The 26,494-nt window shown below is 44.5% G+C and overlaps 1 protein-coding gene across 1 annotated transcript in view; it reads right to left on the bottom strand.

Moving 5' to 3' along the window:
* LOC147677799 (ATP-binding cassette sub-family C member 12-like) overlaps positions 1-26,494 on the bottom strand; it is a 2,578,840-nt gene that overhangs the window by 310,195 nt on the left and 2,242,151 nt on the right. Inside the window, exon 25 of the mRNA XM_086945588.1 lies at positions 19,392-19,481. Within this exon, the coding sequence (XP_086801714.1) occupies positions 19,392-19,481 (90 nt within the window). The remainder of the gene's footprint in view (positions 1-19,391; positions 19,482-26,494) is intronic.

The raw sequence follows: 26,494 nt of genomic DNA, 5'->3' as shown, positions 1-26,494 counted from the left end.
ATGTATCCTCTTCTGGCCGAGGGTTTACCTAAGGCCACCCCGGAAGTACCAAAAGATCTGCCACCTCCAATGCTCCCGACTAAAATGCATCAGAAAACAGCAAAGGACATTTTCCTTTCTTCCTATCTAGACGATGCAGCCCCCGAATATGTTAATGCCGCACCGCCACGCACACCTCCTACTGGCGGCGCTCGACCCCGAGACAGTCAGCCCCCACCTCAGCGACAAGCTACTCCTCCTCCTGTTCCTCCCGTTTCAACCCTTCCGGCTGTTCCTCCTGGTCTTCCAGCCGTTCTTCCACCTCTTCCTGCACCTATTCTTCCTACTTTGCACTCAACGAATCCCTTCGGATCCGGCGCCTCAGGAGGCGCGTCCGGCGGGGCGACAGGTCTCCAAACCCCAGGTTTCCAGACAGGTTTCCAAACCCCGCCACCAACAAATCGGTGGACTTATAGGGATCTAGCACAACAACGTACACCTCAAGCAGCCGATTTTGACATATATAAAGAACGTCTTGCAGATTGTAGATATGATCCAGTACCTGGTAAAAAGAATGACGACAGAATGATGCTCGCATCAGTACGATTGCGACGAGTCACAAACTTTTTACTGACACTACCTGGAATGGTAGATCATCTAGACAAAATATATCATTTTGTTCAAACAGGGGTAGGCCCTGAAAGTATTAGCGAGGCATTGGCCTACCAAAAAGTTGATACTCAAGGCAAGATATTACGGTTTCTTATAAACTGTCTAATAAGAGAAGTGGATAGGCCGGGTGCAAACCTGGATGACATAAAAGCACTCCATAGATGGGGTCAGAATATAGCAGATGGGAATCATGATAAACAGGCTTGTATAGAAAATATGTACCGAAGGATCAGAAATGCAGTAATAAAGATGCATGAAAGAAGACACCCACCACCAGAAATAGATTCAGACAAACTTGAATCCTCAGGGGAGGAGGATGAACCAGAAGAAGCAGCAGGACAATCACAGTTACCAGTCAGAGAAATGATAGCTTATGTAGGAAAAGGAAGACCCTATAATAATTCAATGCGTCCAGTACGTCCAGAAAGTAAAAGAATTTTCCAGGAAGCCATGTCTAATCCGAGAACGCCTGAACACTTATTCCAACTAGGCATGAGCGGATTTTGCGGATTGGCAATCCGCGAATTTGCGGATTTGCGAACTCGCAATCCGCAAAATCCGCGAATTCCCGCGAATTTGCGGATTTTTTTTTTTTGTGTTCGCCCGTGTTTCTGCCAGTTCGCGAGGGTTTTTACAATTTCGCAATTTGCGAACTTACCTGTCGGGTCGCAAGTTTTGCGAACTTGTTGTTTCTACGTGTCCAACCTGTTTGGGACACTCTTCTTCATCACTGCCACTCTCTGTCACCACTGCCACTCTCTGACTACTCATGCCACCCTCTGGCCCACCCATGCCACCCTCTGTTTCATCACCACACCCTCTGGTTGTCCAGTGTACATTATTTTCGGCAAAGCAAAGCACACCTTCCCTGCCTCAAGTGACCTGAATTAATTTGGGGCTGATTAATGTGTCACAGAATATTTTTTTAGCTGGCACCTGCTTCCTTAGTGCGCCCTGATTAGTGATCTTTTGCACTTGCTAAGTGCTTTCATTGTTGCAAAATTAGTTACAAAACCTGCCCTGCCCCAACTGACAATAATGAATTAGGGGCTGATTAATGGATTTTAACTTCCAGCCTGGCTCCTGCTTGTCTCCCTTAGCTGTAATTCATGACCTTTGTGGCATATGTGTAACTATTCTGAGGTTCAGAGCAGGGTCACATAATAGTTTCAACTGGCAACTGAACTCTGGAGGGGCCCCTCAGGAAGCACTACAGGAAATGGCTACTAATGATGTGCCTGAACTTTTGAACCTGGTAAGTAGTTACTTTCAGTTTTGCTTAGATCGTATTTCTGCAATTTCGCACTTATTCGCGGGGCGCGAACTCACGCGAACAGTGCGAGCAGTGCGAGCAAAATCCGCTGCTCGCGGATTTGCGGATTTTGCAGGAAATTCGCAAATCTCGCGGATTGCGGATTTCCCGAAAATCCGCAAAATCCGCGAGCGGAACGGATTTTCCGCCCACCCCTAATTCCAAGCCACTGACAACCGACTTCGAGAACGAATGGGGTACCATGTACCTGATTCTATGGATGAACAAGAATTAGCCAGGTCAGCAGTACAATGGGCTGACAATCCTGAGAAATATAGTGACGATGCGTTAGCACACACATTTTTGAATATGACACCAAGCGAACAGCGTTTAGCTGGTACATACATGATACAACACTTACTCCTATTGTATAGAAGCCAACACTCCGATCCAGGTCCCCTGCCTGATATATTAGCAGAACTACTCATGAATAAATGGAGAGGTCTAGGTACCGATCTAATTAAAGTAATTCTGGAACATCGGCACAGATATAGTGCCTTCCTGTGTCCACAGCCTGATTCAACACACTCCATGGAAAGAAAAATGTATTACATAGACAGACAGAATCCGTTACGAGAAGTGCACCCAGTTCAGAATGCTGATAATACGCTTAGACGCGTGTTTGTGTACACGCCCATAACTAAAATAGAATTATTGGAAATGAAAAAACTAGTACCCAGCCATGACAAAGATCCCGCAGGTTTTCATCGTGAAATAAAAGACATGTTACTCATGGGTGATTACACCTATCCTGACCTTATGAAAATATTGAAAGTATTACTGCCTGCTGGCATTTACGAGAAACTCAAAGAAAAAGAATGGGAAGTGGGAAATGCAAAGATTGATTGGGCTGCATTAGAAAACGAAGAAAATACTCGAGTTCCAGGCCTAGGGCTTGGAGACAAAGTTAAAGCGTTACCAGGATTGTTAGTACAAGTATTGCCACGTTTATTAACCACGAAAAAGGAAGACTGGGGTGCAATTTCAGCCTGCAAACAGAAACCTGATGAAGACACTAGTGATTTTTATTCTCATTTTGAAAAATGTTTTGGTATTAACAGCGGTCTGAAAGCAAGTAGCGAATCATATCCACATCTTTTTGTAACAAAATTAGTCGAGAATTCACTGCCCCAAGTTAAGAACAGAGTACTGAAAGTCGAGAGTACTTGGCAAGCTAACACCCCTTCACAAATGTTGCAAATGTTACAGTATCACCAGAATAGAATTAGAGAAGAACAAGAACACGAACAAAGACGTATGAAAGATACGAAAATGAAAATGTTAGTTGCCCAGTCAGTTCCAGCTGATGGTCACAAAAAGGGTGCGACCCAGCCCAGTAATTCGACGGCTCCTGTTAAAGGGACATGTAACTATTGTAAACAGCCAGGTCATTATATAAACGATTGCGCAGTTCTGAAACACAATATCTCCACGGGTAAGACCAAGGAGAGACCACGTCCACCTAGACAAGATCAAGCCCAACAACAAGTGCCTCAGAATATACAGAACATACAGCCTATGCCAGCTTCACAACAGACCGTAGCAGTACCACAGCCACAGCCTATTGCTGCAACACAAAACACGACACAACAGATGTACCAGTATGCACAAAATGACTATCCCGATTACCAGCGATACACATGAAACAGCCTAGAGAGGGAGGTTGGCTTGCCTCTTATTGAGGTTCCTGTAGATCAAGAGGGTCCTTATGTACACAGTCAAGTATTAGGGAAAGACAGAAAGTTTCTAATTGATACAGGGGCAAGCCGAACGACGATAAGTCATGATGAGGTTCCAGGGGCACCCCTCTCAGGCTCACAGAATGTTTCCCTTGGTTTTTCAGGAAAGCCTATTATTAACGAAGTATCACAACCTCTTCCTCTTGCAGTCGGTCCTTTGACATGGACTACAGATTTATTGCTTACAAAATCATGCCCAGAAAACTTGCTAGGTATAAAAACACTGAAAGCTCTAGGAGCTATAATATGCTGTTCTCCGGAAGGAGTACAATTATTCTTGCGAGATTTTAAAGGTCACTATGTATTGAGAGACATGGATCACCGGTTACAGAATGTCCCTGCACATTTGTGGGCGCAAGGCCCCACTGATGTAGGTTGTATGCACATTACACCATATCGAGTCACACTCAAAGCAGGAGTGGTACTACCACGAATTCGACAATACAAATTACCCCCAGATGCTGTGGTGGCTTTACTGAAAATCATTGACGAGCTCATTGCAAAAGGAGTGGTCGTAGAAACCGACTCCAATGTATGTAATTCTCCTATCATTCCAGTTCTTAAACGTACTGATCCAAATGCACCTCCAGTTTATCGATTAGTTATTGATCTACGCGAATTGAATAAATGCATTGTACCACAATATCCCGTGGTTCCAGATATCTCTTCATTACTGACAGCTATTGATTCAGAAGCAGCGTTCTTTACTGTAATTGACCTCAAGAACGCCTTCTTTAGCGTCCCAGTCGATCCGGAAAGCCAATACTTGTTCGGATTCTGTTTAAATGGACGAAGTTTCAAATTTGCACGCGCACCTCAAGGATTCACAGAAAGCCCCAGCATCTATAGCCAAGCACTGAAAAGATAACTCGACAGTATCCACATGCCTGTTAACACCGCCCTACTTCAGTATGTCGATGATCTGCTGATCACCGCCCGAAGCGAACCCGAATGTGAAAAAGCATCACTGACGGTTTTAAATTTTCTGGCTGACAAGGGGCACAAGGTATCCCCTTCGAAGCTGCAATTCTGTGTTCAGCAAGTTGTGTACCTTGGTCACTTGCTGTCCAAAGTGGGGAGACAGCTCACACCTGATCGCATCCATCTAATTGTAAACATGTCACCACCCAAGACACAAAAGGAGGTGCGGGCTTTTATAGGCCTCACTTCATACTGCAGACAATGGATTCCCTAATATGCATTTACAGCAAAACCACTCATTCAGTTGACAACTCAGGAGGCAGCGACATCGACTGTCCTCCCTTGGACTCAAGAACATGCACAAGCTTTTGAAGACTTAAAGAAAGCCTTATGTCAAGCACCTGTTTTAGCAACACCATGTTACAGTAAGCCTTTTACACTTTTTGTCACAGAACGTGAAGGTACTGCCTTGTCAGCACTCACTCAGGAACAAGCAGGTTCACACAAACCGTGTGCTTACTTTTCTAGCACATTGGATCCAGTAGCCCAGGCTCTGCCTGAGTGCTTGAAATCAGTTGCAGCGACAGCTTTAGCAATCAGACAAAGCGATTCCATAGTATTAGGACATCAATTGACAGTACAAGTTCCACATTCTGTGGAAGTTCTTTTAAACCGTACACAGACCCAACACTTGACTATAGCAAGACTGACAGGTTATGAATTAACATTGTTTCAGCCACACATAGAAATCAGACGCTGTAGTACATTAAATCCCGCCACACTTTTGCCATTAAGTGGAGTAGACCCATTGGCACATGATTGTATTGAAGTCATTACTGTTACGACGAAACCCAGACAAGACTTGACAGACGTTCCATTACCAGATCCAGACCTGACACTTTATGTGGATGGTTCATGCATGAGAACAAGTACAGGAGAATTAGTGGCCGCTTACGCAGTCACGACAGACACCGAAGTTATTGAAACCAATTGTATCGACACCCTGTCAGCTCAAGCAGCAGAGCTCATCGCTCTGACACAAGCCTGTATTCAAGCCAAAGATAAGAAAGTTAACATATACACTGATTCACGTTACGCATTCGGAGTCGTTCACGACTTCGGAGTCCTTTGGCGAGAGAGAGGTTACTTAACTTCTCACGGTGCCAACATTCAACACGGTCCCCTCATTCAAGCTTTATTAGATGCAATACATCTACCTACTGCAATATCTATCATGAAGTGTAAGGCACATACAAAAGTCACCGATATCATCTCCCAGGGTAACGACCTGGCAGACCGAACAGCTAAGCAAACTGCCCAGAATCGAACTCATGTAACTAACTTGACAAAGACAATAGTTCCGACATCGACACACTGCATGACAGTCAGGGATCCCGCACATGATGTAATTGACATACAGACACATGCCACACCAGACAAAATCAAGAAGTGGACTGAACTAGGAGGGATCCAAACAGATCAGGGATGGATGACGAAGGGAAAATCTACATGGTTTCTCCCCGACTATATGGTTCAAGTCATTATTAACACGATACATAGTCCAGCGCACCTAGGAGAAAAAGCCATGCTAGACAGTATTTAACACATATGGTTCGATAAAAACTTACGAGCAGCAGCCAAACAAAAAGTGCGTACTTGCATGATTTGTTGTCAGTTCAATCCAGGTAAAAGCATTCCTGTAGAGCAAGGTGGATTTCAGCCTCCCGATCACCCTTTTGAAGTCCTCCAGATGGATTATATCCAGATGGAACGTTGTCGAGGATTCAAATATGTCCTCGTAGTCGTATGTGCACTTTCCCGATGGTTAGAAGCATATCCCGTCCCAGATTATACTGCTCCGACCACTGCCAAGCAGCTGGTTCGCGAATTTTTCCCACGGTATGGTTTGCCCCGTATTGTGTACTCAGATAACGGTCAGCCATTCTCATCCGAGCTTGTGAAACATGTTACACTCCTGTTAGGCTATCAGTGGAAATTCCACTGTGTCCGGCATCCCGAGGCAGCAGGTCTCGTGGAACGCCATAATCAAACTCTGAAAATCCGACTTTCAAAAATCTGCAGAGAGAAAGGCGTTGACTGGATAGTAGCTTTGCCAGTTGCGCTCTTCTCCATGAGGATGGTAGCGCATTCTCGAACCGGGCTATCCCCGTATGAGGTGGTCTTTGGTAGGCCACCAAATATGTGGGGGACGCCTATACCTCGTAAAATCACAGATGTAGACTGTATTATGCTGACAGATTACCTTGCCTCCTTGATGTCTGCACTACAATCTTGTCGTTCACAGGTAGCTGCAGCCTTTCCCGACAACACCGAGGTGAAGCCCCATGAAGTGGTTCCTGGTGATTTTGTTTTTGTTCCTAATTTCGACCGGAGAAGTCCGCTGGAACCCCGCTGGCAAACCCCGAAATTGGTTCTTCTGACGACGAGGACCGCCATGAAGGTTGAGGGCAGAAAAGGGTGGCTGCACTCGAGCCACATCAAGAAGTTTCATGGACTTCCTTCGGACTTGGACTCTAAGCCCTGTCCTCCTCCACAGACTGACCCAAAACTCCCCCTGGTTGAGAAAACCGCCTCTGAGGAATATAGACTAAAACTACGGTCTAGCAAGTCAGACAGTTTAATTGTTTAAGTCCTCCCCTAGGTGAATCGGTTAAATTAGTTTCTGACATGTACCCCCTAGACCGAGATAGAGAGAGAGATAGACAGAGACAGCTCAAGAAACGTGCATATTGTAAATCACTTCGTAGTCACTGTATAGTGACATTATTGATTATGTTTTTTCTGAGTCTGCTGATTATTGCTGCCAGTATATTATTGCATATATATTATCCTATTTTCAAGCGTGCACATTCTGCTTTCAACGTCACTGCCGAACATTCTTTTAGCGAATTACCTCCGCATGAATTGTCTTACAGACTTGCGCTGCGCAACAACACATTCATTAGTATGTTACATCACTCCCATCTGACCAATAACGCTACAAATTGTTGGATATGTGGCCGACTCCCTCCCTACCAGAAATATAAGGGAGTTCTGCCCCTCTTTCCGTACCCGTTTACACACAATGGCTCATGTGGTGCATCGTTTAGAATGATTAATTCTTTAGACTCTGATACTGTAGTTTATGAGGGAAATTGGGTTTGGGGAAACCTGAACTTGGTTTTGCTTAAAGCCTGCTACCCTAACAAGAAGGGACTTCCCACAAGGACAGGAACTGATCTAGAAAATGAAGTATATGGATTAGGTAACTATACAATCACCCTCATGATTTTGAACGTAGAATCCGAAGCTGCACCAGTTTTGCCTGCTATGTCAGTACTACCAGTCACAGGTGAATTATGTGTCAGAAAGAATGGTTCAGTACACTTAGGTCATAGTAAATGTACTACTGCGGTCGAATTCAGTGATCAGGGCAAGTCTACATTCAGAGCCACTCGTCATTCCTACTTCGTTTGTGGTCATACCGCATACATACGCTTACCTCTAGATTGGGATGGTACCTGTTACATTGCATTCCTTCTGCCACCTGTTTTCCTAGCCCCTCCTGATTATCATAGAAATACTAATCTAGTAAACAATAGACTCCGAAGAGATCTCCCGATTGTCGATTACACTGAAACGGCATGGGAGCAATACACAGACTTCAATAAAGGTTTCTTTCCCTACTTAGGTGCTGTCTTTAATAGTAAACTGATACGCAAATTAACTAGAACCCTCGAAGCAGTAGTGAATGAAACTACTTCCGCCCTAGGCAACTTAACAGAGGAACAGTCTGCTATGCGGGTTGTTGTTCTTCAAAATCGTCTTGTCATTGACGTCATCCTAGCAGATAGGGGCGGAGCCTGTAAGGTCATCGGGTCGAGCTGCTGTGTTTTCATTCCAGAAAACGCGCCATCAGTATATAAAGCTATAACCCGTCTTCATAAGATTGCAAGTTTGATACATCAGAATCCAGGCACCTGGACTTGGTCCGGTTGGTTTTGGACAACGTTGACCGCCTGGGGATGGAAGGTCCTATCCTTCCTAGGCATAGCCCTTCTCATAATATTCAGTTGCTGCCTATGTCTGCAATGTGGGCCAGCGATTTGCGGCCTGTGTGCCACATCATGTATTCCACATTCAAGTTCCCATTCGAAACGCCATAAGAAGAAAGAAGAGCAAATGATGTTACGTGAACAGATTGATAGATTCATGAGGATCGATATATCATGAAGGGTCCGTAGGGGACAAGGAGGGAATGAGGAAATATGAATTTTTATGATCAATTGCGTCCCCTATCTTAGACCCCAACGACTCCGTGTACGCGATACATGTACATGTATGTTCCCTCAACTTTCAGCTATGAAGACGCAAATACATTTGCGTCCAACGTTAACATGTCCTCTTTCAGATCCACCATGTATGGGTCGAATATTCCGTTCCTAAGTATGCCTTGCCAACGTCTTTATGTGGTGTACTCTACACGTTTTTCAGCTCTGGTAAAGTAGGTAAAGTAGGCCCTGAATTCTGCCATCGAGCTTTTCCTGCCTTCTGACTCTGAATACTTCAGCCTGGGCCTGCATCTGAGTCCGTGACCTCTGCCTTACTCCCTGCGAGGCTAACGGTGCTTGGTTCAGCCAGTTGCCTGCCAAGACTGTATTCAGCCTTCAAGTTATCTGCTCCGCTCCTCGAAAAATACATTCCTGTCTAGTAGTTTCAGTAAACATCCTTCCAGCTGCAGAGCAAAGGGCCCGGCCTCACTGTCTCCGTACAATTAATTCATATCTCTTGTTACCATGGTAGGCCCATGCCCCCTCGCATCTCATGCAGACACGTAGACGCTTATCCACGCACTTACAGTCAGTATAGAATAGCCTCTGTCCGAGAGACCTTTTCCTTCCAGATAATACAGTTCCTTAAACACAAGATATTAGATACGATTTGGGATTAGGTTGATCTGACATCCCAGACTTCTGTCTCCTCATGTGGGGCTAAATGTCAAGTCCCCTTCACCCTCCAGTTACACGTCAATCACACGTCATGCTGCCTGCGCGCGCATCTCTGCCATGTATTTCTGCTGACACTGCAGGATTCTCTTATGGATCCACCTACTTGTGACATCATGTTAATGACGTTTCTAGTACACGCCTTCATGCACGCCTATTGTAACGCCTTTTCATTACGTATGTGTATTCTTATCTCTCCTCTCAGCTGTTACGCCTTCTACATCTGCCTTTACTGTAATGCATTGACTATATATATGAATGATTGTCAATAAAGTATTGTCTGTCAGTCCCTTCCCGAACCTACGTGGTGACGGAATGGTATGCCACCTTTGGCTCGAGCCAAATACCCAATTCCTTTATAAGGAATAAAACCCCTTTTGAAAACCTCAAATATCACGGATTTTGCCTCTTATTTTTCTGAGTTATTCTTATTGAACTTTACCGCATAAATTAAGTATAGGTAATTTAAATTTACCACAAGAGAGTGAGCCCAAACTTTATATTTGGGGATCTCAATCCTGGAGGACATAGATAAAATTCCCCAGATCACTTTGTAGAGACTCCCCAGAGAAATGGACTGCTCTCCTGTTAACCATTTTTGGGCGTGTTAACCTGATAAAAAATGGCGATACTCCCCAAACTGACTATCTCCTCAATGCTATTCCTCTTGCGTTTTCTAAATCAAGCATCGATAAAATTCAGGAGAAGGCTGTCAGTTTTATTTGGGCCTATAAGGGAGCTAAGTTGGTCTGGAAACAACGTAAATGAAGGTTTGATAAAGGAAGGTTGGCCTTCCTTGATTTTAATTTATATTGTGCAACGTTCCAATTTAAAACATTTGGATGGTGTTGGGGAAGCCTGATGATTCCACACGGGGGAAGCTACTAGGGGAAATGGTGTGAGAATTGAGTGTGGAGGGATGTCTCTATAAGTTCTTCTGCTCCCAGATTTTTCAAGAAAGTTTGATTAAAAGTACAGAGTTCCTTGCTAAATATATGGTACAAGATGAGGAGATTGTGGGGCCTGGGTCACTATTCAGATCTGACCCTGGTTTCGGACTCCTCTGGTACCCCGACATGCCTGAAAGACAGTTTAAGTCTCCCACTCAGGAGGGCCTCATAACATGGGCAGATTTGATGACAACTAAGGGGCTACATCCTTGGCAAGTCTTAAAAGTAAAAGCCGGAAATAACCTGTGCAAGTTTAAATTTATTCCACTGTCTTCTTGGTTTGATGCATCAAAACAGGAGATAGGAGGTGACTGGGAGCTCAGACTTCTTCTTCAAGATATAAGAACACAGAGCAAGGCGGTTGATAGGTGGTATGAGAAACTTTTGGAGGCTGAGGAGAAGAAGCTATCGCCTCCCCACTTAGTATGGTGTGGAGTCTTCCTGAAGATGGATATCAAATTGACTTGGGATATTCGACCATCAAACCTGCTAATCTGAAGAGGAATCCCTCTCTAATCATTAACCGACACTTTCTAAAATTGAAAAGTTTGCCCCTCAGCTCCCTCCTAAGTGTATAAGCTATTGCCATTTGTGCGCCGATGATGTCCATATTTTCTTTCAATGCATAGGTTAAGAGTCTATTTTGGAGACATTGAACTTTCTCTGAAAGATATTTTAGGTATGGAGATTACTCTGAGTCTACCGCTTGTTCTTTTTGGGGTAGATGAGATTACAAGCAATCGTTTCAGACGATTGCAGAGAGGGCTGCTTATCTACTTGATATTAATTGCTAGAAGAGAAATCTGTATGAAGTAGAGGGACTCTGTACCTCAGAAAGCTGAAAATCGGATTAGGGTGGCAGTCAGGGTATGGCGGTTAGATCAGGGCATAGAAACGAGCTGCCTTTCGACTGATTTCTCATCTTGGTATTGTCCTTTGGGTACAGGCCACACAATTCAATGTTTACATCAAGGCACCAACAATGGTGAAGGCTCTGTATGGTGTCAGGACCCTGGGCGAAGGCGGTTATCGATGGGCGGATAGATAGATGAAGCAATCGCTTGCGAGTTGCAGACGCTCTTGGTGGTATAAGGATAATTCTTTTTTTTTTTAAACAACCATTTGTTTCTCTTGAGTTGGGTCATGCTCTCTCACTGCAGCGGTCTGAACGGCTGGCACAATCTCTTCTGCTGGAGAAAAATGCATTTCAGCATTTGTATAGAGATGCATTTATATGCAATTAGTACTGTGTCACCTTTATTGAATGTGACATATGTGTACCCTGGTGTACCTGCAATCACATGGATCATCAGGTATGTAGTATTTACACATGTGTGTAGGTGTTTAGATGCTTATCTTATCACTGTGACTAAACGTACATTTCCATGTGTCCTTGAGTCCAATGTGTACTTGAAAAGGCAGGACGTATAAGGTCATAGAATGATTTTTCCCATTCCCCTTCAACAGGAATATATGTTCTGCCAAAATGCAAAAATACTAATATGGATTTTTAATCTTTTCAGAGTCATTCGTGGTTGGTGCAATGCCCACTTTTCTAAAAGAAAATGCATTGTGAGGCTCTTGTCTTCTATCATAACGGCAGGACACTGAGGTGGCCAATTTTTGACTTTTTAAAATTGAATTTGTAGCCAATGTGAATGAACCCCAAGATTCCATGGTCCACCCCCATCAGGGGCTTCATTAGGTCATCTTCTGTTAAGTATATGTCATCGCCATTTGGCAATGCCTGATCATCAAAATTCTAATCACTCTGGCTGCAAACAGCCCTGACCTATTCTTAAACCCCTTTGGTAAATGGCTGAATTGTGTCTAATGCTGTCAAGGTGGTCAAATACCTGCTCCCAGGCCCCATATTTTGGCATTACAATCCATTGGAGATATCAAGTGTTGTTTTTTATTTTTTCCACACAATTGTATTCATTATTGCTGTAATGTGCACATTTGTACTGCAAATCTGTGAGTACCTGTGCTGAAATGTATATAATCTAATACTACGTGATATGATTGATCTAGTTGTATTACTGGAAACAGAAGATTATTCATTGAAGAGGTTCAACTGTTAATAACACCTTGATATTAACTTGTTGTTTTGCTTCATTCTTAATAGGGTATAGTCTTTGAGATTGTGAGGCTGTTCTCAAGGGTATGTTATGATAAGGTGAACTGTCATCCCACCCCACATGGTTAGAGTATAGCACAGGAGCTAGTGCTAAAGCCCACTCCCCAGGCATTTGAATGTTTAATTGATTTTGAAACTAGGTCGGAGAAAGCTGGCAAAATGATGGTTTCTCCCTTTGGGTAATCCATTAGGAAGTCAGGTGGACAATCTTTCTCCACCAGCAAGATGTCATAACCCTGAGTTGGATCTTCCCTAAAGAGGACTTTAATAAACCTGAGAACGTCCCCTTCCAACCGTTGCTGCAGTTCGTATTACTGATGCGGGACGCTTACCCTGGTTTCAGGTATTTCCACTGTAATATACTCACTCAGTGCTGCTCCCAACAGACAATCCAACAGGTTCTGGTGAACTATTGTGACTTCTGCCATGCTGCCCAGCATTGCCAATGCCAACTCCCCGTTCAGAATCAGAGTACTCAAAATCAGATGTATGCTTGACGTTTAAGCTGACTAACTTTTTCTTTTTAAATTGAGGTTTTGATATTTTCGGTTTATGTTCCTGCTTAATTATGTATTCAGACAAGTGTTGTGAGTCCTTTCTTTGTTTCTTCTGATCTATGCTCTGACCGTCTTCCTCTCTCCGAACATCTGTCGGCTGTATCCTGTAAGGAACGTGTATCAGGATACTGATACCTGTCATGTGGTTTAAAATTATCACGCTTAAGTAAGTTGTAAAAATGTTTGGTAGATTTCTGTGTAGGAGACCCACCCCATGACTTTTTATGCTGTTCCACTTCTTCTTTGTAGTTTGCTTGGAGTTATCTTTTTCAGAATTACCCTTTAATTGTGTTTTCCATGGTCTGGCTCCCAAATTATCTCAGCCCAGTGTAGAATAGTGTCTTGGATAATTTTAGGCAATTCATGGAGAAGGCAAATACCTCAGCCGTTGGTGTATAGCTAACCTTCCCCTTTTATGTTACTCTGCATTATGACGAATACTGCAGCAAAATTGCCCATCAGTTTCATCCCTAAGTCCAGGGCTGGTGCTGCCCTGTGCGCGTTCTGTAACTGTTTTAACACTTCTGGGGAAACTGCCAGAGAAGAGGTACCATGTGTTCTGGTATATACTGCAACAAAGACTGTACCCCAAGTGTCACAATCTTCTACCAGGGGAGCCATCCCCATTGGCAAGCACATTTTTAATATCCTATGCTTTTCCTGTGGGCCTGTATATAGAAATACTGCTTCATGCTGATTTGTTTTTTGTATCTTTCAAAATTGAATTTCTTCCCTTTTAGTGGGTATTCTTCCCATTACTGCATTTAATGTTTGAGGGCTAATACCTGGTGTAGCCGACTGTGGTGCTACAGCTTGAACAGTCCACTCAGGAGCAGGTGTTACTTTTCAGATTACACATTGTGTTAGATTTCTGTTTAACATTCCTAGATTATTATATAATCTGTATCCTGGCCTGCGGTCAGACGATCAACACTGGGATGCGGTGTGTATCTGTCTAGGGCTGGCTATGTCACCCCTCTCATTGCTGAGTGGGCCCATTTTGTATACTATTGGGAATGGTCCCTTTAAACTAATTGGTACGTTCTTGCTAAGTTAGAGGAATTTCTACTTCCTCATAAGGAATGTATTCATCCTGTATTTCACCTACTTCATATTCGGGAAATAGCCATGAACATCTGCAGCAGGGAATTTAACCCATGAGTAAAATACCTCTGTCCAAAATGCTTTATGTGCCTCTACCATTAAGTTAACATCCCCACCATCTATGGTGAGGCCATGTTGAAGGACTGCATGTCTTCAGCTCTCGGAAATAAAACGTGCACATGTTTTGTAAGAAGTTAATTTGCAGAGTTCTGCTAACACAGCTAGAACAATATCCTTTCAAGCTTGAATTTACCAACAGCAAATACATAGGATATACATACTCAGGTAAGGAAGATATTCCCTACCACCTGGGATGTTTCCCATTCAAAAAGTGTGTAGGGATCTCTGAGGAAGCACAATTGAGTTATTCAGTTGATCTATACAAAATAAAGCAGTCAATGTTGTCAACGCCATGTCGTGTAGTTTCCACTAATCAGTAAGAATTTAGTGTTTGCGGATGACATAAACAGAATAGTACCAGACTGATTCCATGCACCCCCATAGGATATGTTGTCCCTTGGACCAGCTATCTTGCAATGCCACTGTTATCTCCCGAAACATGATCAGGGATCAAACAGTTCTGGCAACCACTGAACATGAAAACTCTGTTCCCTCAGGAACCATGGTTACAGACTTTAAACTTTTGCTCAGTCGCCCCTGCTTTCTTTGACTCAGAGAAATATACAAAGAATACATGAATCAGGGTTTTCAATATTTATTGATCCATATCAATCAATCAATTAGGGGTTTGTAAAGCACAATACTCACGGGAGGGTCTCAAGGCGCTGGGGGGGGGGAATAGGCAGCTCCTGAACAGTCGAAGAGCCAGGTCTTGAGGTCCTTCCTGAACATGTGCAGGGTGAGGTGAGCGTCTGATGTTCACAGGGAGATCATTCTAGGTCTTAGCTGTGATATAGGCGAAAGCTCTCCCGCCGGTTCTGGTTCTGCGAATATGGGTGACTTCTGCAAGAGCGAGGTTGGCGGAGCGGAGGTTCCTATTGGGTACATGGAAGGATACTCTCTGGTTGAGGTATTTGGGTCTGATGTTGTTGAGGGACTTGTAGGCGTGGGTGAGGAATTTGAATGTGACCCTCTTCTTGGCGGGGACCCAGTGGAGGCCTCACAGGTGTTCGGTCATGTGCTCGTGACAAGGTGTCCCAAGGACGATTCTGGCTGCGGCGTTCTGGATGGTTTGGAGTTTGTGAGGAAGAGTTCTGTTGGATCCGGCGTAGAGGGTGTTGCCGTAGTCAAGTCTGCTGGTTATGAGTGCATGGGTGATGGTCCTTCTGCAGTCAGGGCGGAACCATTTGAAGGTCTTACAGAGGATGCTCAGGCGGTTGAAACTAGTGGAGGCGACGGCGTTGATCTGGCGGTTCATGTAGAGGGAGGAGTCGAGGATGATGCCGAGGTTCAAAGAGTGGTCTATCAGGGTGGGTGGGTTCCCGAGGGCGGACGGCCACCAGGTGTTGTCTCAGGCAGAGCTGCAGGGTCCTAGGATGAGAGCCTCAGTCTTCTCTGAGCTGAGCTTCAAACAGCTGTCTTTCATCCAGGCTGCCACGTTCTTCATCCCTTTCTGGAAGCAGAGTCTGGTGTCATCGGGATTCTTGGTGAGTGAGAGGATGAGCTGGGTGTCCACGGCGTAGGATACGATGCTGAGCCCGTGCTGTCTGGCAATGGTGGTGAGGGGGGCAATGTAGATGTTAAAGAGCTTAGGGCTGAGCGATGATCCTTGGGGGACTCCGCAGTTGATGTCGGTGGGTTCAGAGAGGAAGAGAGGGAGTCTGATCCTCTGGGTTCTCCCGGAGAATAAGGATTGGATTCAGTCGAGGCCGGCTCCTTGTATTCCCAAGTCGTGGAGTCTGGATGCTAGAGTGCGATGTGAGACAATGTCAAAAGCTGCAGAGAGGTCTAGAAGGATGAGTGTTGTGGTGTGTCCCTGGTCTAGTAGCATACAGATGGCGTCAGTGGCAGCGAGGAGGGCGGACCCGGTGCTGTGGTTGCTGCAGAAACCAGACTGGGAGGTGTCTAGGATGAAGTTCTCGTCGATGAAGGTGGTCAGCTGGGCATTCACGATTCTCTCTGTGACTTTGACTGTGAAGGGGAAGAGGGCGATGGGCCAGTAGTTTTTCAGGTCCGTATGGTCAGCCATTGGTTTCTTGAGGAGGGGCAGATGCCAGATCTGAGGGAGGTGTGGATCGTCTGTCCTAGTTCAGGTGCAATGGCAGCAGCGGCCCTGTGGAAGATGTGCAGTGAGCAGGGGTCTGTTGGGGCTCCTGAGTGAGTTTTCTTTATGGTTGCAGTGATGAGTTTGATGGTCGCGGGATCCCCGGACATGATGGTAGGCTTGTCAGCCTGAGTGGCTAGGGGGGTGTTGTCTGGTGCTGGTTCGCTGAAGTTGTCATAGAGAACCTTGATCTTCAGATGGAAGTAGGAGCTGAGCTTGTTGCAGAGTTCCTGGGAGGTTGTGAAATTCGTTGCTTCGCAGGTGGGTTTGGCAAACTGCTATATGATGTTGAACGGATCCTTGACATTGGTTGTGTTGGTCTGGACTTTGTCTCTTATGAAAGTCCGTTTGGTGTCTCTGATGAGCTGGTGGTATTCCTTCAGGGCGTTTTTGTGGTTGTTCCGTGCTTCCGTGATTTTGTTGTTTCGCCAGGTTTTTTCTAGGCATCTGCAGGAGCATCTGGCTTCTTGAGATCCCTGGTGAACAGGTGGCCTTCAGAGGGCGTTGTTTGGCAGGGTGGCAGAGGGATGCCATCTTGTCGGCGCAGCTGGAGACCCATTGGTGAAATTACTTGGCTGCAGAGTTATTGTCAGTCGTGGCACTGGGGGGTTGTTCTGGAGGGTGGTGTTGAGGTCTTCCTCTGTGACCTTGCTCCAGTGCTGTTGTGACGGGCGCGGGGTGGGCTTGGGTGCGGTGGTGGAGTTGAAGGTGAAATGGACGCAGTGGTGGTCCATCCACATGGGCTGGGTGGTGTGGCTGAAATGGATGTTAGACCCTCCTGCGAAGATGGGGTCAAGGGTGTGACCTGCTCTGTGGGTGGGCATGTTGATGAGCTGCTTCAGTCCTAGGTTGGCGAGGTTATCAAGGAGAGTGTTGGAGTCGGGGTCGTTGCTATTGTCGAGGTGGGAGTTCAGGGCCCGTGCTAGAATGTAGTCCATGGAGGTGATGGCGTGGGGGCAGCGAGTTCGGCGATGGTAAATGCGGGCTGGGTGCGAGGACCTGGAGATCTGTAGATGAGGGAGCGCGTAGTGTGGTTCTGGGGCTGGTCTAAGTCTGGAAGTGGAGGTTTTCTGTGTTCGGGTGGGGGTTACTCGTGCTGGAAGTGGAAAGTCGGAGGTGGGCCCTGTGGGCCTTGTGTGCGATCCATAGTGATTCTAGTATAGAATATATGGACAGCGATGATTAGTAGACAAAAGCAAATAAAAGTTAGAATGAATATTGCCACAGAGAATAAAACAAAATTTCTACCATATTGTCGAGACAGGTTATCAAAGATTATAAGAGTGTGTCCCTATGATGCTAACCCTAACCTATGTGTCTAGGGTGTGAATGTATGTTCTGCCAAGAAAAACCCCTTCTGGATGATCTAACCCTGTTACCTGTTGGATAAGAGTGTACGACCCTGTCACAGAGATGTCAGTCGGTTGCTAGGTGAAAGCTTCAGTTTGCAGGTATCCCTTCAAGATCAGAAAAAGTTCCTCCTCTGATTATGCTAAGAAACAAAAGGCAATATATAGAAAGGTGCATCCTTGCCTCGGGCCGAGATTATGATCAGGCAACCATTGATTGTATTCTACAGATAGAGTGTTGCCATATGGGTGTCACAACAACCACATTTGCATTGCGCATGTGAGAGGCCTTGTACCTAATGCCAAGGAAGTGTGACAGTATTCTCACAGTGTTCCGTGTCTGCAAGGTCTGTGTTTCTACAAAACTAGTCCAAGCGTCACAAATGCAAATGTGTGTCAAACATCGATGTTGCCAAGAAATGGGATTTATGCACGTGTAAGAACGGCACTAATTCCTACTGGGGCCTAACTTGGGTACATTACAAAGTGCTACCATCTGGAGTGAACTATGGAAGTCCTTCCAGGTACAGAGTAGTAGTGAAAGGTGAACAGTCTTACATGTCAATAAATACTACGCGTCAGCTAGCAGTGGTAGAGTTAATCGTACACACTACCTGTGGGGTAGGGGCTAATAGTAAATCCATGAAGGGTGCACATTTGCATATTTGCAAGGTAGACTTTCAGTCTTTGCTTCAAAACATTGCAGTGCAGTGGTACCTTGACTTGGTGAACAGCAGGGCAGTGGCTTGTTAAGTGGCTAAACACATTTTGGGATAGTTTGAGTTTTTTGTCTTTATCCGGACACCCTCCGTCCACATGCATAATCTATTTCTGGTTCTGCCTTTTAAGAAACTATTCACTGAGGGAATAGTATTCATCAGAAGAAAGTTTAATTGCTTCTGTAACATTGGCTTTGAATGAAGCTGTATACCCACTAGAGTTTTTAGCCTTCTCTCCTGTCGGTCACCAGACTTTCTGACCCTTCCAGGGCTGGAAAATCATACAAAATGGAAGTGTTCGTTTTGAGTGGTACCAGTTATGTGGTTCTTTTCACAAAGCCTGATCAGCATTGTGAGAACACAACAAGGCCAACAAAGCCATCAGAGCATGTTACTATTTATTGTGTCACAATCTGGGATGAGACATAGTTCAAAGATAAAGTATGTGCAGAGGTAGCCCTGTGGCAATCAAAAAGAAATACATTTATTTATTTCCAGTTCTTTATACTTTGATTAACTGCATCAAGAATGCCCTTGAATGGATTCTGTCAGTGAGTCTTTGAACATTATTCACTCATATATAGCAACAAAACCACTGTAGGTGCAAACATTTATCACTGTCATCAAAGGCTTTGCATATAGAACACAACTTGACTTAAATGTGAGATGAAATCAAATGTTTTAATTTTCTTAATCTTTTCGTAAGGCACAATACTCACTGAGATATATTCCAATAACTGTTCCACAGATGTGAAAGTCGATTCCGCATCTGATGCAGTTTTAACACACGTCTGCAGTAGTGTAGCTAACTAAAAAAAAAATGACACACTGTGAACCATACACATACAATTATTTTTATATTTTCATTAACAAAAATAATTTATAAAACCCCAGCATTTTCATCATTCTTTATTGGTTTCAACTATGATATCAGCGCCATAAGTATGTGACGTCAAATAAGATTACAGAGGTCAACCCTATCACTACTCAGTGCTCTATAAATTCATTCATTTTGTTAGCTTTGGCCTAGCAATTAAAATGGCCCTGTTGTAATCACAGTAAGTGCTCTTACAGCACATCCAAAATAAGGTAATAAAATAGGACATGGCAGTATGTTTGGGGAAGTGAGGTGCCCTACTGCAGAGCATGCACCCTGCGTGCAAAGAGAGGGTAGGTTGAATGAAGGTGCTGGATCCTGCCAAAGCAACTGGCCGAGCAGCAAGTCAGGAACGGGCTTGGCAGCACAGGAATATGCTAGCCACTGCGTCCCCCCCAAAAAAAGAGACAAAGGCTGTGGGTGTCTCAGCTGGAACTAGGGCACCCAAAAACAAAAAGGCAAAGGATACAATGCTGCAGAGGAAGAGTGGGCAAGCTGTTCATCTTTTATACTTAGGTCCAGATGAAGAGCACTGTAAAAAATGGGTTAGATGAGAGGAGTGGAAGTCCGACTCAAGCAACAACCACAATCCTTGTCAAGGTGAACAACAAAAAGTCACCAAATTAACCTGTGCTTAACCCTCTGGTAGCCTGTTAGTAAGTGTCCATAGAGTAAGGTAGCCTGGGACCCACTAGCTTTAGTGTCTCACTTGCCCTCCTACTCACTTACAGAGGAACACGTGATTACTCACAACTCTCAGGAATCACGGTTGCAAGACACACCCTTTTGCTCTTACTTTCTTACAAGTCAACAATAAAATCTGACAGAGACACAAACAAGTTTAATATATTTAAACTAACGTGCTGTAGTATCAGTATACGTACAACAATGGCAGAAAAATGCGTAACACAAATATGGTCAGCTTAGCAAGTAGTCCATGAATCATAAAATGACCTGTCATAGGCAAAGACAGTGTAGTTTAACCTCCCTCCCCTTGTATAGAAGCAGGATGATTATATATTAGAAGACCTCTGGGCATTATCTGCAGACCCCGTACCTCAGTCAATTGATGGTAGATCTACATCATAGGTGCTGTCATGCTCTTCTCCTTGGAAAGGTCCCTCTCCAAGTGTGTGCTATCTATCCATGCATTCCAATAAGACAAAGTACGTATTCCCAAACAACAGCTCCATCTGTATGTTTTGTCTAGGCGCAAGGGCCTGACCAGAACAGCATAACAAGGGGCATTGTTGTTCGACCTTGTTCACAATGTCCTCACTAAATTTAAGGAACCTGCAAAGCTTGAACACAGCGGTAGGTTCTCATGTGAAAATATCAAAAGAGGCAGTTGCTAAATAAACTCATGTAGTAACGTGTGCAAAGCAGCAGGCAGTCTACAGCGTGCTCATGCTAACTTAGGGAAGACAACAATGTCCCCATGGGCCACGTAACATTGTACTTGAACAGTGGCACACAGGTTCAGTAGTAAAACAAAAACTCCTAAATTAATTTTTCTCTATGGTGAGGCCTATCTCTCTTTTTTTCTAACATTGGTGAACCGTAATACAGTTATTAAGTGCTAACTTTGGATTAGAAGCAGATAAAGATACGCTGTTAACACTCAAATGAACTATAATTTAAAACCTTTTAAGCCACTATTCTGAAAATGGCACTATTAGAAAGTTGACATTTTATTGTCCCATCCATTTGTGCCATCTGCTAGTACCCTGGGTCACAGGACTGTGAAAGGCTCTGCTGTTGGGGTTTGTGTATTGATCCAGACACACTACAAACATGGCTTTTTTTGTTTTTTCTCATTTAATTAAGATTTTCATTATAGCAAATGTAAAGTATAGACCATCCCACAGATGGAAAACCAATTTTGAAAACAATGCCACACAGTGAACCAGTGCATACAGTAGAGGAACATCAAAACAACACATGCAGAATCCCCATAGCATAGCTGGACAGTAGCCATGTTGCCTGAAGCCAATCCACATCCAATGACCACCCAAGGGCTCACATCCCAGCTCTACTCTCACCCATTGAGCCAGGATGTATGTGGTGTGTTGTACCCATGCCCAGGGCAGCTGCAGTGCGGCAATGTCCAAGTTTGACATGCAGGGATGCAACTTAACTCTGCATCTGACCTGGTCCTCAGAAAAGTCTCCAAAGGAGCACAAATATTCCCTAGGCAATAACGCAAAGGCATTAGTACCCAGTAGATGTCCAATTGATCCTGACAGTAGGTACCATTCCGTAGCCTTCAAGCCACCTAAGGCACCTGACACCTATTCCAATGGATGACCACCCTATGCTTAGCCAGCACCCCAGGGTGGACATCCTTCACATAGAAGAGCCAACAGTGGCGTCCTCTCAGGAGCATTGTCTGTAATCAATGCAATAGAATCAAACTACTAAGAACCCAAATCAAACCACCATGGGGCATTCATATGCTTGGTGCAGAAAGACAGCGTCAGCTAAAGCTCAGTACGGACATTGTGCCTCTTCGACTAAGCCCATTTTGAGCAGCAGAACTGGTGTGTAATATACTCTATTCATATATTTAAAATGTATGAGGCAAAGTCTGTAATTTGACTTTTAATTGGGCAAAGCATTAGCAGCATTGTTCCTTGCCCACCGGAACACCCAGGTCATTGGACCAGTTATCTCGCAAAGCAGGAGTACGAATCAACCCGTTGTTATGCATCATAGCATAAAACCAGGTAATGATGCTGCACAGGGATGGATTAATGTTCTTCATTTCCAACTTTGACAACCCTGGGAGGGCCTCAGGGAAGGCGTCATGTGAAGCGTACAATGCCATCTGCAATTGGTGAGAAATTAACAAATCTAATACGAGGAATCAGTTTATTCTAGAACACTCCGAGGGGGATAACTTCCCCTCAGGTGCACAACCTCAAAAGACAAAAGTCATATCTGAGTCTGGGAGCACTGAGGAGTGAGGTAAAGGGCAGCCAGCAGGGGACCAGGGGACAAAAGGTCTTGTTCCTATGTCATGTGGGGTTGGAACTGTATGGGGTGCAACCAAAAGTGGGTAAAGTACGTTTGAGCACAATAGAAGTAAAGATGCATGTCCGGGGCACACAGACCACCCCGTCCAAAAGGGAAGGGACAGCACCTCCCACACCACCCAAGGCTGGCCACCCACCCACCCAAAACAGTGCTTTCAAATGTGATCTGAGATGACTGAAAAAGTGAGTAGTTAAGGCGTGTTGAAGATTAACAAACAGGTAAAAAATCTTGGGGAGCACCACCGTCTTGGCTATTGCTATCCCTCCTGTTAGTGACAGCGGCAATCTCTTCCATGCTATCACCTTCTTGTCAAGCCAAGTTTTTCATTTCCCAAAGTTTGTGGCATCCACAGATCCCCAACATAAATTATGCTTAAGCAAGGCCAGGGTGGACCATCCTGGAAGGATGGCTGGGGGAGAACCTGTACCCAGTTCCACTTACGCTTCAAAGGGCTTTGCCTCCCGCACACACTAAGGAACCTGACACTAGGCTTGCCTGTCTTTTGTCACCCCTCACAGTGTGGAGCCTTGAAAGGGGAAGGGGAAGCACGTTCCACAATCAGATGTTTGGGTTGGACAGGGAGTCCCCCACGCAAAGACTGGCACCACGTATAAATGCGGTACCTCAAGAGCACACCTAGACCTGAGTAAGTTACAGAAGAAGGACTGCTGCTTGAAGGAATGCCTTGCTGTCTGAGAAGGAGGACTGGACCTGCCTGCCTTCATCTCAGGCTGGCCAGAATGAATCCAAGGGTCAGTTGGCTGAACTCCTGTGAACTACAGGGACACAGGAGACAGGGTGACTACATTTCAAAGGCCTCCCTACAAGTTCCCAGCTCACCTACTGCAACTGGACCTGTCTGGACCTGCAATTTCTATTGCTTGAGCCCTGCTGGCCTCTGCTGGACTGAGCCCCTTAATGCCAAAGGGTGTCTCTTCAGGTCCTGGACCCTTGGCTGGAACCAGAGTGTATTTCTGTGCAAGAAAAGATGAAAACCCCAAAGGTTTGGTTCCACGTGAACAGGCCTGTTCATGCCAAGACTCAACAGTCAACATAAAGCTCTGGTGAGACCTACTTTTTGCATTATAGCGACCACCAGCAAAGATTGGCAGAGCAGAACCGGATTTCCTGTGGGGACTGTCAAAGCGTGGCTACCACAACGACATACAGAAACATCCAGACAGCTCTTTGTGCTAAAGTGATGACAGCCCATGATGCCTGGCTGCGTCTCGTGCTTTAGGAATGACCACCTGCAAGGCTCTATGATCCTCACAGCACTCTTCATGTTGGACTCAGAAGGTAATTCTTCAGCAGCACTAACTTGGTCCCTGTATATAACCCACATTGCATTGCAGCCTAAATTTGTGATTTCCCCCCAGTCCAGTGTGACAGATGACCACAAGATGACCACGAGTGGGTGGCACTTTGTGCTTTAAGGCACTATTGTCACTAAAACACAATTAAATTAAATGTCTTCAGTTCTACTGATTCTAATCCTGTTATTCTGGCATAGTGTGCTCCTTAAAATCTGCTCTATTTTTCTAAATTGGCTTGGGTTTTTTGTTTGTTTTTTGTTTTCACTTTATTACTGCTTGTGTGCTGCAAAAATACTTCATACATTGCTTCGAAGTTAAGCCTGAGTGCTTTAATGCAAAGTTATCAGAAGGTTAAGCACAGGTAATTTTGTGACTTTTTGTTGTTCACCCTGACAAGAATTGTGGTTGTTACTTGAGTAGGGCATCCATCCCTCTCAATTATTAATCCATTTTATTACCAGTACCCATAATTCTCTGTGTGGGCTAATTAACATATTTCCTGTGCTTGTGGTTGCCCCACGATACTGTTCCCATGATGCACTGGGCCAGGGACAAACTAATTTGCATGTAGCCAGGTTCTGAGCTGGGATGGTGCAGTGAGCTAAAAAACGGTGATGGATCAAGCCCTGATCTTTGGACTGGGTAAGAGTGGTCTGCTTAATTCAGACACTCTGTTCATCACCACTCCCTTTTCTGAACCACGATGGAAGGGGCACCCCCAAAGATGGGTAAGGATTGTTTGCAGGGCAGCAGAAGTGCATCAGCCCCCCATGGGGTATTTAGAAAAATGAACCATAATTCTACAGGGACCTTGTGCCCATGACCCTAGGAGAGGCGTATCATAATTTTAACAATTCCCAGAAGTGGAGCTTTTGTTCCCAGACTTCGAGCTATCATGCAAAACTCCCCATGAATTGACACCTACCCTGATCCTTGATCGGCCCCTAACACCCTAGATACCTTCTCAGCTCATCCAAACTCAACATTCCTTGACCATACCCTACTCACATGCATCAGCCCCTCTCATGCTATCAGCTCTCAAGGCCATCCCACACATTTTTAAAGCACCGGGACACTCTTTTTGAGTAGCCGCACGCTCTACAAAAGCCATTATAACATAACATAACATAACACGCTCATTCTGACCCACCAACAAACCTCCTTGATCAACTAACCCCATAGGAAACTAATAACAATATCTCCATGCAACCAGATGCAAGATCCCCATGCAACCATGCCCTACTAGAGGACCTACCCCTATAACAGAACACACGCCTATACACATAACTAATTGTCCTAACTATGACTTGATCTCACAATTCAGTGAGTTAGCCAAAGGCCTAGCCCATCTCAAATACGAAATGCAAAATAGGTCAACCATCACCAAAGAACTACTAAACTCACATCAAGCAAATAGTGCCAATGTGAACAGAATAAGTCACCAAACTAGCAGATACTTCACCAAGAAATTACACCCTGAGTATACTAGACAGAGTAGAAGTAATAATAAACTTTATTGTATAGTTAATATAAAACCATTACAAAAGAATAAAAACATTGGTTAAAACTAATCAGTATACATTCCTGATTTGGAATTAGCAACATTAGTGAGGAAAATTATGTCAAAAGATTCCAGTGCCAAGTCAATTTATTTATACATTGTCCATTAACTAGTTGTGGAGCAGTGAGTTAAAATCAACTTCCTCAACTGTATCCATTGACTGGCTAGGGAGAATGGTAGATGCAACTTCTAGCATGGCTACAATGAGTAAGACCTATTCTTATTTTTCAGCTTTGTGCAGTGACACCCCTTTTGTATTCAAACTTCATGACAAATTTAATTAATCTGCAAATGAATTGTGGATCCGCTGCACTCAGGGTTTGTATAGTGGCGGAGCGACAGGTACGTATTCCATATGCAATGAACTTTGCCTTTAACCAGTACCGTTGTTCCTGAGCCAGTGCCGGGCAGATGCAAAGTAGGTGGATAAAGTCTTGTTTTGTGTCGCCACATAGGTCTCACTCCTTTGTGTCAGGTTTCCTCCAGTCTGGTATATTAGCGTTTGTCGGCAGATTACCCATCCTTAAGCTGAGGTATTTTGATTTGATATATGAAGAGAAAGAAAACCCGAAATAGGCTGCAGGTTTGAGGACGTTGTATGATTGAATTGTCATCCATGCGTGAGCTCGGTGACTAAAGAGCGATTTGTCGCTAATCAGCGAATGCCTTTTTGCTGCGTTTTTAACAGCTAGCTTAAATGATGGTACCGGTAGCTAAGTTTGCCACAATGATGCAAGTTCAGTGGAGTCAAGGGACTGTTTTAAATACTTAGCATACTGGGAGTTCAGATTATTTTGCATTGCTTCCCACGTGGCAAGGTTGATTTCTTTTTCCCTGTTCATCCATATATCATACCAGAATGTAATGGTCTCATACTTTTTTTGGAGTTCTTGAGATTGTGGGCCAAACTCCAGTCGGACCTGCGCAGTTGAGGCATTGGATGGTAAAGTGAAAACCCGCTTGTAAACCCTAATTTGAATTTTGTCAAGAAGCTGCGCACTTCTGCCATGATGTAACACACTTCCATAGCCT

Source organism: Lissotriton vulgaris, chromosome 12, assembly GCF_964263255.1.
Source record: "Lissotriton vulgaris chromosome 12, aLisVul1.2, whole genome shotgun sequence".
Classification (NCBI taxonomy): domain Eukaryota; kingdom Metazoa; phylum Chordata; class Amphibia; order Caudata; family Salamandridae; genus Lissotriton; species Lissotriton vulgaris.
This window is presented reverse-complemented; position numbering and strand designations above follow the sequence as displayed.